Source organism: Saccoglossus kowalevskii, chromosome 2 (assembly GCF_978046115.1).
Source record: "Saccoglossus kowalevskii chromosome 2, keSacKowa6.1, whole genome shotgun sequence".
NCBI classification, from domain to species: Eukaryota; Metazoa; Hemichordata; class Enteropneusta; family Harrimaniidae; genus Saccoglossus; species Saccoglossus kowalevskii.
In genome coordinates, this window is record NC_140642.1 from 35,127,568 (window position 1) to 35,140,758 (window position 13,191).

General features: G+C 35.6%; 1 protein-coding gene across 1 annotated transcript in view; it reads right to left on the reverse strand.

The window, feature by feature from the left end:
* Positions 1-1,298: 1,298 nt before the first annotated feature.
* Positions 1,299-13,191, reverse strand: part of LOC100368985 (vitamin D3 receptor B) — a 35,789-nt gene continuing 23,896 nt past the window's right edge. The window contains exons 4-6 of the mRNA XM_085494996.1: positions 12,369-12,586; positions 2,247-3,003; positions 1,299-1,999 (exon numbers count right to left, since the gene is read on the reverse strand). Coding sequence (XP_085351122.1) covers positions 1,758-1,999; positions 2,247-3,003; positions 12,369-12,586 — 1,217 coding nt within the window. The 3' untranslated portion in view covers positions 1,299-1,757. The remainder of the gene's footprint in view (positions 2,000-2,246; positions 3,004-12,368; positions 12,587-13,191) is intronic.

Consider the following 13,191-nt stretch of genomic DNA (forward strand, 5'->3'; position numbering starts at 1 on the left):
CTTGATATACAGCATTTTTCGTAAAACAAGTTGATTATGAGATATTAGCTATGTGCCATGGTTAGTGATCTCGCAAGATTCTTCCCATATCACAACCATGATAGATTACATGTATGGTTGTTGCCATGGAAATTTCAATTGTGCATGGTATCAAAGCAATTAAGCTGACAATTTACAAGAACAAGCCAAAGCTATGACAAATATGACAAAAATATTCAGTAAAAATTTAAATATCATCACGAAATGAACAAACTCACAGGTCCACCAAGGGTACGTACCGTGACGTTACATCCACCAGCGTCCTCGTTCATTGTTTGAATACGATTCATTCAGATTCACATATTTATTCACTGTAGCATCATAATCATTAATCGGGTGACAAGTCATTAGTCGCATGGCCATTCATTTGAGCTAAATAACCATTCATTGAGTCCAATAACAAATCATTAAGTCAGTTTAATATATGGGCATTGCAAGGAACACCTAATAATGACGGGCTTAGCTCAATTAGTGACACCATGTCTAATCTTAAAAATGGCCTTCCATTATAAAACTAGAAAATAAGGCTTTAAAAATTGATTTTCACTTTCATGGTGAGAGTGTGCATCAGTCGAAATCACCAATCATAACGTACTTATTAAGCAGTGATCACGACAAACAGTACAGCAGCACAAACATAGTCACTGTTATTCCCTTTTTAGTAGAGACATGAAATTTAGCGTGGTATATCATAGGGTAGCTGAACATTTAGTGATATAGTGCCCTCTAGTGGCAGATATCATCCTCTATTTTATCAGCTAACTCATCATTTCTCGATAGTGTGGATTGATAAGCGCCCTCTAATGGCAGAAACCAACCTTGAGTATTGTTTAAATTATGCTAAAACTTTGACATGTAACATGTTGAATCACCATGGAACTTATCCCTGGAAACAGATACAAATGTTCAACAACCATTGTCCTATATTGACTGATAGCGGACTCATAGCGACATGTTAAACATATGGCTCTTGGAACAGCTTTTGTTAAAACAAAATGGCCAAGAAAGATCTGAGAAACAAAACAATGTGCATCCTATAATGCCTGATGCTGGTACCAAGTTTGAATGAAATCCATTCATATACAACAAAAACCAGGTTCCGAAGAGACAGAAATGCTTGATATTGAGTAATTTTTATCATTTTTACCATTTTGGTCGTCTTGTATCAAATCATGGAAGGAAAGAACGTGCGAGGTCAAAATATAAATCAATCATTAGGCACATAACCATTCATTGGAGTCAATTAACTATTCACAATATCAGTTATCCAGATATTTAACTTTAATTAATAATCATGTAAAAACTTGTTGATACATGTGTGACTGCATACAGAAGGGACTGCAATTCTTTCACAATGTCCATCCAAATTTTAGACATTGTCTATGCACAGTACATGTCACGATTGCAGCAACATTATACATAGAGCTTCTGAAATATGAATGACGCTATATATACATGTATATATATATATATATATGACATTTTATGTCTTCATAAATTCTCAATATCTTTAAAAATTAAGCTGCTTTAAAATTGAGATCTAATCACCATCCATCAATCAAATTATTCAAAACAAAAGTGATCTATGAATGTCTTATAGCATATATTTCATAAGTCATAGTAGGTGATTTAAACCAGTACTTATTGTATTTGATACACAGTTTATGATGCTACATCATTGCAACAGTTTGTTAACATAATATTTCCATGGCACCTAATTAATCAGAAAGCCCAAATAGCTCTTGTACAAGTGGAGTGAATTCCTGTTCTTGTAGTTTCATGTCCATTAAATCTTTTGAATGAACAGCATCTATGTCGCGCAAAGTCACCATTTTCAACATCAGCTTAGCAAACAAGGCTGGCTCTTCTGGGTGGTTTTTCTTTGTACACATCTGTAGGGCAAGGATTATTGGAAACTGAATTTTTTCAACCAGATTAGCATCTTTCAAGTCAGGTCGATCTGCAATAATAAATGCATCTTAGTTAGCAACAGTGAAGTCCATTTTATGGAGAGGGCATTTTACCATCATATTTAGTTACCTTGTACAAAGAGACCAGCTCCAAGTTCAAGTTACCAAAATAATTTATTGCCAAGTTAGGCTCTAGTAACTATATAAAGTATATAAAGGGCATCATTGTATTTAGTTACCAAGTACGAAAGGACTCGCTTCAAGTTACCAAATTACGTAGTTACAACCGATACTTACCTGACTGTAATATGATAGCAGCTTGTAAAAGAGCATACTCTTCCATAGCAAGGTTCAAATGTTTCATTTCTCTCATAAACTGGAAAAATGGTTCCGTAAACGTTTTATATCCCAACTGGAAAATCAAGTTAAGTCCGTATTCTCCTTCATTAATGTCACTAATTAACAAATTCTGGTCTGGGTCAAACCTCTCTGTGCATCGAATAATGATAGTTTCCATTATGGCTGCTCGAATTAGAGCAGCCTGGTCATCACATGATAGCTGTGAAAATCCTGGGATGCTTTTAGCAAAGAAAATAATCTGTTTAACAGTGACTGCAAATAAATCCATTGCATGATTTACAAGTTCTTTACATATCTGCATCTTAGGCTGAGATCCTTCACTTCTAGACAGTATAAATGCTGTTGTAGCATCAATCCCAGCATTCTCTAAAGACTTTTGCATCTCATTATGGATCTCCCTTTCTTGCACTTCTTGTAAAGTGGTATTCTCTGTAGCACTAGTCTCATTGGTACTATCCACCACTTTTTCCAAATCTCCTGCGTTTTTATCTTTGTGTTGACGCTTGGATTTTTTCCCTTTGCCAACATGTTCCTGATTGCTGTTTGGTCTTTTCAATGATGATGTTGTTGATGACAACGTGGATGATGATGATGATGATGATGTAGCAAGCTGACTCCATAACTCCATTCTAGGTGAGTTTCCTGCAATAGTGGCAGCTTCCATAGTCTGTTGCAAAGGTGGACTCAATTGTGGCTACAAGAAGAATTATTCAATCACAATAAGTAACAGTGAAATCAACTCTTACAACCATAACTTTAGAAAAATCAAATATACCTTACACATTTGTATATACATGTCACATAATGTATATTTACACAACATGAATGCAACAATTCTAGTTATATGGCTGATTATATGATGCAAAAATTCTAGTTATGCGGCTGATTATATGATGCAAGGATTCTAGTTATGCGGCTGATTATATGATGCAAAAATTCTAGTTATGCGGCTGATTATATGATGCAAGGATTCTAGTTATGCGGCTGATTGCGTGATGCAAGGATTATAGTTATGTGGCTGATTATATGATGCAACAATTCTAGTTATATGGCTGATTATATAGTGCAAGGATTCTAGTTATATGGCTGATTATATGATGCAAAAATTCTAGTTATGCGGCTGATTATATGATGCAAGGATTCTAGTTATGCGGCTGATTATATGATGCAAGGATTCTAGTTATGCGGCTGATTATATGATGCAAGGATTCTAGTTATGTGGCTGATTATATGATGCAAGGATTCTAGTTATGCGGCTGATTATATGATGCAAGGATTCTAGTTATGCGGCTGATTATATGATGCAAGGATTCTAGTTATGCGGCTGATTATATGATGCAAAAATTCTAGTTATGCGGCTGATTATATGATGCAAAAATTCTAGTTATGTGGCTGATTATATGATGCAAGGATTCTAGTTATGCGGCTGATTATATGATGCAAGGATTCTAGTTATGCGGCTGATTGCGTGATGCAAGGATTCTAGTTATGTGGCTGATTATATGATGCAACAATTCTAGTTATATGGCTGATTATATAGTGCAAGGATTCTAGTTATATGGCTGATTATATGATGCAAGGATTCTAGTTATGCGGCTGATTATATGATGCAAAAATTCTAGTTATGCGGCTGATTATATGATGCAAAAATTCTAGTTATGTGGCTGATTATATGATGCAAGGATTCTAGTTATGCGGCTGATTATATGATGCAAGGATTCTAGTTATGCGGCTGATTGCGTGATGCAAGGATTCTAGTTATGTGGCTGATTATATGATGCAACAATTCTAGTTATATGGCTGATTATATAGTGCAAGGATTCTAGTTATATGGCTGATTATATGATGCAAAAATTCTAGTTATGCGGCTGATTATATGATGCAAAAATTCTAGTTATGCGGCTGATTATATGATGCAAGGATTCTAGTTATGTGGCTGATTATATGATGCAAGGATTCTAGTTATGCGGCTGATTATATGATGCAAGGATTCTAGTTATGCGGCTGATTGCGTGATGCAAGGATTCTAGTTATGTGGCTGATTATATGATGCAACAATTCTAGTTATATGGCTGATTATATAGTGCAAGGATTCTAGTTATATGGCTGATTATATGATGCAAAAATTCTAGTTATGCGGCTGATTATATGATGCAAGGATTCTAGTTATGCGGCTGATTGCGTGATGCAAGGATTCTAGTTATGTGGCTGATTGCATGATGCAACAATTCTAGTTATGTGGCTGATTGCGTGATGCAAGGATTCTAGTTATGTGGCTGATTATATGATGCAACAATTCTAGTTATATGGCTGATTATATAGTGCAAGGATTCTAGTTATATGGCTGATTATATGATGCAAAAATTCTAGTTATGCGGCTGATTATATGATGCAAGGATTCTAGTTATGCGGCTGATTGCGTGATGCAAGGATTCTAGTTATGCGGCTGATTATATGATGCAAGGATTCTAGTTATGTGGCTGATTATATGATGCAAGGATTCTAGTTATGCGGCTGATTATATGATGCAAGGATTCTAGTTATGCGGCTGATTATATGATGCAAGGATTCTAGTTATGCGGCTGATTATATGATGCAAAAATTCTAGTTATGCGGCTGATTATATGATGCAAGGATTCTAGTTATGTGGCTGATTATATGATGCAAGGATTCTAGTTATGCGGCTGATTATATGATGCAAGGATTCTAGTTATGCGGCTGATTGCGTGATGCAAGGATTCTAGTTATGTGGCTGATTATATGATGCAACAATTCTAGTTATATGGCTGATTATATAGTGCAAGGATTCTAGTTATATGGCTGATTATATGATGCAAAAATTCTAGTTATGCGGCTGATTATATGATGCAAAAATTCTAGTTATGCGGCTGATTATATGATGCAAGGATTCTAGTTATGTGGCTGATTATGATGCAAGGATTCTAGTTATGCGGCTGATTATATGATGCAAGGATTCTAGTTATGCGGCTGATTGCGTGATGCAAGGATTCTAGTTATGTGGCTGATTATATGATGCAACAATTCTAGTTATATGGCTGATTATATAGTGCAAGGATTCTAGTTATATGGCTGATTATATGATGCAAAAATTCTAGTTATGCGGCTGATTATATGATGCAAGGATTCTAGTTATGCGGCTGATTGCGTGATGCAAGGATTCTAGTTATGTGGCTGATTGCATGATGCAACAATTCTAGTTATGTGGCTGATTGCGTGATGCAAGGATTCTAGTTATGTGGCTGATTATATGATGCAACAATTCTAGTTATATGGCTGATTATATAGTGCAAGGATTCTAGTTATATGGCTGATTATATGATGCAAAAATTCTAGTTATGCGGCTGATTGCGTGATGCAAGGATTCTAGTTATGCGGCTGATTGTATGATGCAAGGATTCTAGTTATGTGGCTGATTGCGTGACGCAACAATTCTAGTTATGTGGCTGATCATATGATGCAACAATTCTAGTTATGCGGCTGATTGCGTGATGCAAGGATTCTAGTTATGTGGCTGATTGTATGATGCAAGGATTCTAGTTATATGGCTGATTATATGATGCAAGGATTCTAGTTATGCGGCTGATTGCATGATGCAAGGATTCTAGTTATGTGGCTGATTGCGTGATGCAACAATTCTAGTTATGTGGCTGATCATATGATGCAACAATTCTAGTTATGCGGCTGATTGCGTGATGCAAGGATTCTAGTTATGTGGCTGATTGTATGATGCAAGGATTCTAGTTATGTGGCTGATTATATGATGCAAGGATTCTAGTTATGTGGCTGATTATATGATGCAAGGATTCTAGTTATGTGGCTGATTATATGATGCAAGGATTCTAGTTATGTGGCTGATTGTATGATGCAAGGATTCTAGTTATGTGGCTGATTGTATGATGCAACAATTCTAGTTATATGGCTGATTATATGATGCAAGGATTCTAGTTATGTGGCTGATTGTATGATGCAAGGATTCTAGTTATGTGGCTGATTATATGATGCAAGGATTCTAGTTATGTGGCTGATTGTATGATGCAAGGATTCTAGTTATGTGGCTGATTGTATGATGCAACAATTCTAGTTATATGGCTGATTATATGATGCAAGGATTCTAGTTATGTGGCTGATTATATGATGCAACAATTCTAGTTATGTGGCTGATTATATGATGCAACAATTATAGTTATGTGGCTGATTATATGATGCCACAATTCTAGTTATGTGGCTGATTGTATGATGCAAGGATTCTAGTTATGTGGCTGATTGTATGATGCAACAATTCTAGTTATATGGCTGATTATATGATGCAAGGATTCTAGTTATGTGGCTGATTGTATGATGCAAGGATTCTAGTTATGTGGCTGATTATATGATGCAAGGATTCTAGTTATGTGGCTGATTGTATGATGCAAGGATTCTAGTTATGTGGCTGATTGTATGATGCAACAATTCTAGTTATATGGCTGATTATATGATGCAAGGATTCTAGTTATGTGGCTGATTGTATGATGCAACAATTCTAGTTATATGGCTGATTATATGATGCAACAATTCTAGTTATGTGGCTGATTATATGATGCAACAGTTCTAGTTATGTGGCTGATTATATGATGCAAGGATTCTAGTTATGTGGCTGACTGTATGATGCAAGGATTCTAGTTATGTGGCTGATTGCATAATGCAAGGATTCTAGTTATGTGGCTGATTGCGTGATGCAAGGATTCTAGTTATGTGGCTGATTATATGATGCAACAATTCTAGTTATGTGGCTGATTATATGATGCAACAATTCTAGTTATATGGCTGATTATATGATGCAAGGATTCTAGTTATGTGGCTGATTGTATGATGCAAGGATTCTAGTTATATGGCTGATTATATGATGCAACAATTCTAGTTATGCGGCTGATTGCGTGATGCAAGGATTCTAGTTATGTGGCTGATTGTATGATGCAAGGATTCTAGTTATGTGGCTGATTATATGATGCAACAATTCTAGTTATATGGCTGATTATATGATGCAAGGATTCTAGTTATGTGGCTGATTATATGATGCAACAATTCTAGTTATGTGGCTGATTATATGATGCCACAATTCTAGTTATGTGGCTGATTATATGATGCAACAATTCTAGTTATGTGGCTGATTATATGATGCAAGGATTCTAGTTATGTGGCTGATTATATGATGCAAGGATTCTAGTTATGTGGCTGATTATATGATGCAACAATTCTAGTTATGTGGCTGATTATATGATGCAACAATTCTAGTTATGTGGCTGATTATATGATGCAACAATTCTAGTTATGTGGCTGATTATATGATGCAAGGATTCTAGTTATGTGGCTGATTGTATGATGCAACAATTCTAGTTATATGGCTGATTATATAATGCAAGGATTCTAGTTATGTGGCTGATTGCATGATGCAACAATTCTAGTTATGTGGCTGATTGCGTGATGCAAGGATTCTAGTTATGTGGCTGATTATATGATGCAACAATTCTAGTTATATGGCTGATTATATAGTGCAAGGATTCTAGTTATATGGCTGATTATATGATGCAAAAATTCTAGTTATGCGGCTGATTGCGTGATGCAAGGATTCTAGTTATGCGGCTGATTGTATGATGCAAGGATTCTAGTTATGTGGCTGATTGCGTGACGCAACAATTCTAGTTATGTGGCTGATCATATGATGCAACAATTCTAGTTATGCGGCTGATTGCGTGATGCAAGGATTCTAGTTATGTGGCTGATTGTATGATGCAAGGATTCTAGTTATATGGCTGATTATATGATGCAAGGATTCTAGTTATGCGGCTGATTGCATGATGCAAGGATTCTAGTTATGTGGCTGATTGCGTGATGCAACAATTCTAGTTATGTGGCTGATCATATGATGCAACAATTCTAGTTATGCGGCTGATTGCGTGATGCAAGGATTCTAGTTATGTGGCTGATTGTATGATGCAAGGATTCTAGTTATGTGGCTGATTATATGATGCAAGGATTCTAGTTATGTGGCTGATTATATGATGCAAGGATTCTAGTTATGTGGCTGATTATATGATGCAAGGATTCTAGTTATGTGGCTGATTGTATGATGCAAGGATTCTAGTTATGTGGCTGATTGTATGATGCAACAATTCTAGTTATATGGCTGATTATATGATGCAAGGATTCTAGTTATGTGGCTGATTGTATGATGCAAGGATTCTAGTTATGTGGCTGATTATATGATGCAAGGATTCTAGTTATGTGGCTGATTGTATGATGCAAGGATTCTAGTTATGTGGCTGATTGTATGATGCAACAATTCTAGTTATATGGCTGATTATATGATGCAAGGATTCTAGTTATGTGGCTGATTATATGATGCAACAATTCTAGTTATGTGGCTGATTATATGATGCAACAATTATAGTTATGTGGCTGATTATATGATGCCACAATTCTAGTTATGTGGCTGATTGTATGATGCAAGGATTCTAGTTATGTGGCTGATTGTATGATGCAACAATTCTAGTTATATGGCTGATTATATGATGCAAGGATTCTAGTTATGTGGCTGATTGTATGATGCAAGGATTCTAGTTATGTGACTGATTATATGATGCAAGGATTCTAGTTATGTGGCTGATTGTATGATGCAAGGATTCTAGTTATGTGGCTGATTGTATGATGCAACAATTCTAGTTATATGGCTGATTATATGATGCAAGGATTCTAGTTATGTGGCTGATTGTATGATGCAACAATTCTAGTTATATGGCTGATTATATGATGCAACAATTCTAGTTATGTGGCTGATTATATGATGCAACAGTTCTAGTTATGTGGCTGATTATATGATGCAAGGATTCTAGTTATGTGGCTGACTGTATGATGCAAGGATTCTAGTTATGTGGCTGATTGCATAATGCAAGGATTCTAGTTATGTGGCTGATTGCGTGATGCAAGGATTCTAGTTATGTGGCTGATTATATGATGCAACAATTCTAGTTATGTGGCTGATTATATGATGCAACAATTCTAGTTATATGGCTGATTATATGATGCAAGGATTCTAGTTATGTGGCTGATTGTATGATGCAAGGATTCTAGTTATATGGCTGATTATATGATGCAACAATTCTAGTTATGCGGCTGATTGCGTGATGCAAGGATTCTAGTTATGTGGCTGATTGTATGATGCAAGGATTCTAGTTATGTGGCTGATTATATGATGCAACAATTCTAGTTATATGGCTGATTATATGATGCAAGGATTCTAGTTATGTGGCTGATTATATGATGCAACAATTCTAGTTATGTGGCTGATTATATGATGCCACAATTCTAGTTATGTGGCTGATTATATGATGCAACAATTCTAGTTATGTGGCTGATTATATGATGCAAGGATTCTAGTTATGTGGCTGATTATATGATGCAAGGATTCTAGTTATGTGGCTGATTATATGATGCAACAATTCTAGTTATGTGGCTGATTATATGATGCAACAATTCTAGTTATGTGGCTGATTATATGATGCAACAATTCTAGTTATGTGGCTGATTATATGATGCAAGGATTCTAGTTATGTGGCTGATTGTATGATGCAACAATTCTAGTTATATGGCTGATTATATAATGCAAGGATTCTAGTTATGTGGCTGATTATATGATGCAACAATTCTAGTTATGTGGCTGATTATATGATGCAACAATTCTAGTTATGTGGCTGATTATATGATGCAACAATTCTAGTTATGTGGCTGATTATATGATGCAAGGATTCTAGTTATGTGGCTGATTATATGATGCAACAATTCTAGTTATATGGCTGATTATATAATGCAAGGATTCTAGTTATGTGGCTGATTATATGATGCAACAATTCTAGTTATGTGGCTAATTATATGATGCAACAATTCTAGTTATGTGGCTGATTATATGATGCAACAATTCTAGTTATATGGCTGATTATATGATGCAAGGATATTAGTTATGTGGCTGATTATATGATGCAACAATTCTAGTTATATGGCTGATTATATAATGCAAGGATTCTAGTTATGTGGCTGATTATATGATGCAACAATTCTAGTTATGTGGCTGATTATATGATGCAACAATTCTAGTTATGTGGCTGATTATATGATGCAAGGATTCTAGTTATGTGGCTGATTATATGATGCAAGGATTCTAGTTATGTGGCTGATTATATGATGCAAGGATTCTAGTTATGTGGCTGATTGCATAATGCAAGGATTCTAGTTATGCGGCTGATTATATGATGCAAGGATTCTAGTTATATGGCTGATTATATGATGCAAGGATTCTAGTTATGTGGCTGATTATATGATGCAAGGATTCTAGTTATGTGGCTGATTGCATAATGCAAGGATTCTAGCTATGCGGCTGATTGCATAATGCAAGCATTCTAGTTATGTGGCTGATTGCATGATGCAAGGATTCTAGTTATGTGGCTGATTGCATAATGCAAGGATTCTAGTTATGTGGCTGATTATATGATGCAAGGATTCTAGTTATGTGGCTGATTATATGATGCAAGGATTCTAGTTATGTGGCTGATTGCATAATGCAAGGATTCTAGTTATGCGGCTGATTGCATAATGCAAGGATTCTAGTTATGTGGCTGATTGCATAATGCAAGGATTCTAGTTATGCGGCTGATTGCATGATGCAAGGATTCTAGTTATGCGGTTGATTGTATGATGCAAGCATTCTAGTTATGCGGCTGATTGCATGATGCAAAGATTCTAGTTATGTGGATGATTGCATGATGCAAGGATTCTAGTTATGCCGTTGATTGTATGATGCAAGGATTCTAGTTATGCGGCTGATTGCATGATGCAAGGATTCTAGTTATGCGGTTGATTGCATGATGCAAGGATTCTAGTTATGCGGTTGATTGCATGATGCAAGGATTCTAGTTATGCGGTTGATTGTATGATGCAAGGATTCTAGTTATGCGGCTGATTGCATGATGCAAGGATTCTAGTTATGTGGCTGATTGCATGATGCAAGGATTCTAGTTATGTGGCTGACTGCGTGATGCAAGGATTCTAGTTATGTGGTTGATTGCATGATGCAAGGATTCTAGTTATGTGGCTGATTGGATGATGCAAGGATTCTAATTATGTGGCTGATTGCATGATGCAAGGATTCTAGTTATGTGGCTGATTGCATAATGCAAAGATTCTAGTTATGTGGTTGATTGTATGATGCAAGGATTCTAGTTATGCGGTTGATTGTATGATTAAGGATTCTAGTTATTTGGTTGATTGCATGATGCAAGGATTCTAGTTATGCGGCTGATTGCATGATGCAAGGATTCTAGTTATGCGGCTGATTGCATGATGCAAGGATTCTAGTTATGTGGCTGATTGCATGATGCAAGGATTCTAGTTATGCGGCTGATTGCATGATGCAAGGATTCTAGTTATGTGGTTGATTGCATGATGCAAGGATTCTAGTTATGTGGCTGATTGCATGATGCAAGGATTCTAGTTATGCGGCTGATTGCATGATGCATTGAAACCAACATATTATGGCAGAACTGTGATATTAACAATTTGAGCTTGTCAGTTATTATGAATCACTGATCTTGTATGTATAAGTAAATCAGTACATGTATATGTCAGACTACAGAACATTTAATGGCTGCCAGTTATGTTTTTGAATCATTCACAAACAAAACAGATTTAATAAAATCTGTTGATGCATGTTCTTGAAGCACGGTTACTAAAAACTGATCAATGGAATGGACCTAGAACAGCATTCGTTAAGACACAGGATCAGCCATGTCATGACAGATTCTTCTTGTACAGTAAACAAAACTAAAAAAGTCAGTAAGTTTGAATCAGAACTGGAATCTGACAGTGGTCAAACCTACAATTTAGAGAAGGAAAGTTATATCACCATGAAATCAACAAATCTGACAGAAGACCAGCCAAGAAATAAAATATTGTGATGTGTTGCTCACTACAAACACAGTGCCATTACAGTGTAAAAATATATTTACTTACTGCTAGTTCTTTGTAAACTTGTTTTGACTGTACAAAACTTTTTTCCAACAAACGCACAAGATTTGATTGCTCCTTGGATAATTCTGTGGTAGATGGTAATGGTGGAGTAATGCTTGATGGTTTAGGTGGTGTAACAGGCTGAATCACATATTGCATTCGCTTCTTTTTTGTTCGAACCAAAGGTTTTCTTTTCCTCAACCGCTCTCCGTCCCACACCTCTGTAATGTATAAAACAATAATATATTAGAGAATTTGATATGACAATTCATTTAATGTTTTGTAAAATCTGTATTAGAAGCCATGGCTTCTATTAAAATGGGACAATGCAACAGAGGGCTATGGTTTAACAATTATAGAAAAATATTTAATGAAATAATGCCAATGCTGATTTGACGTCTCATTAAAACCTGTTGAATGGTACTTCAAAAACAAACGCTTAAAATTGATGAATTAATATGCAGATTAGGTCATTAATATGCACAGGATTTCAATCAAAAATTATCTGGTCTGCGCAATATCCCAGGGCATTTATGTACCAAGTTTCATTGAAATATGTTGAATAGTATATGAGAAACAAGTGAAAATGCTTACATTTGGCTAATTATTATGAATGTATATTAACCCAAAACATTAGATTACATTAGATCTTAGAGCATTTATGTACCAAGATTCATTTAAAGTACTTGAGATACTAATGAAAAAGCTGAAAACTATTATGCAAATTAGTTGATTAAAATGCACAGATTTCAATCAAATACTAATTAGGTCTGTGCATCTATGTACCAAGTTTCATTGAAATATTAGTACTTGAAATATCAGCTGA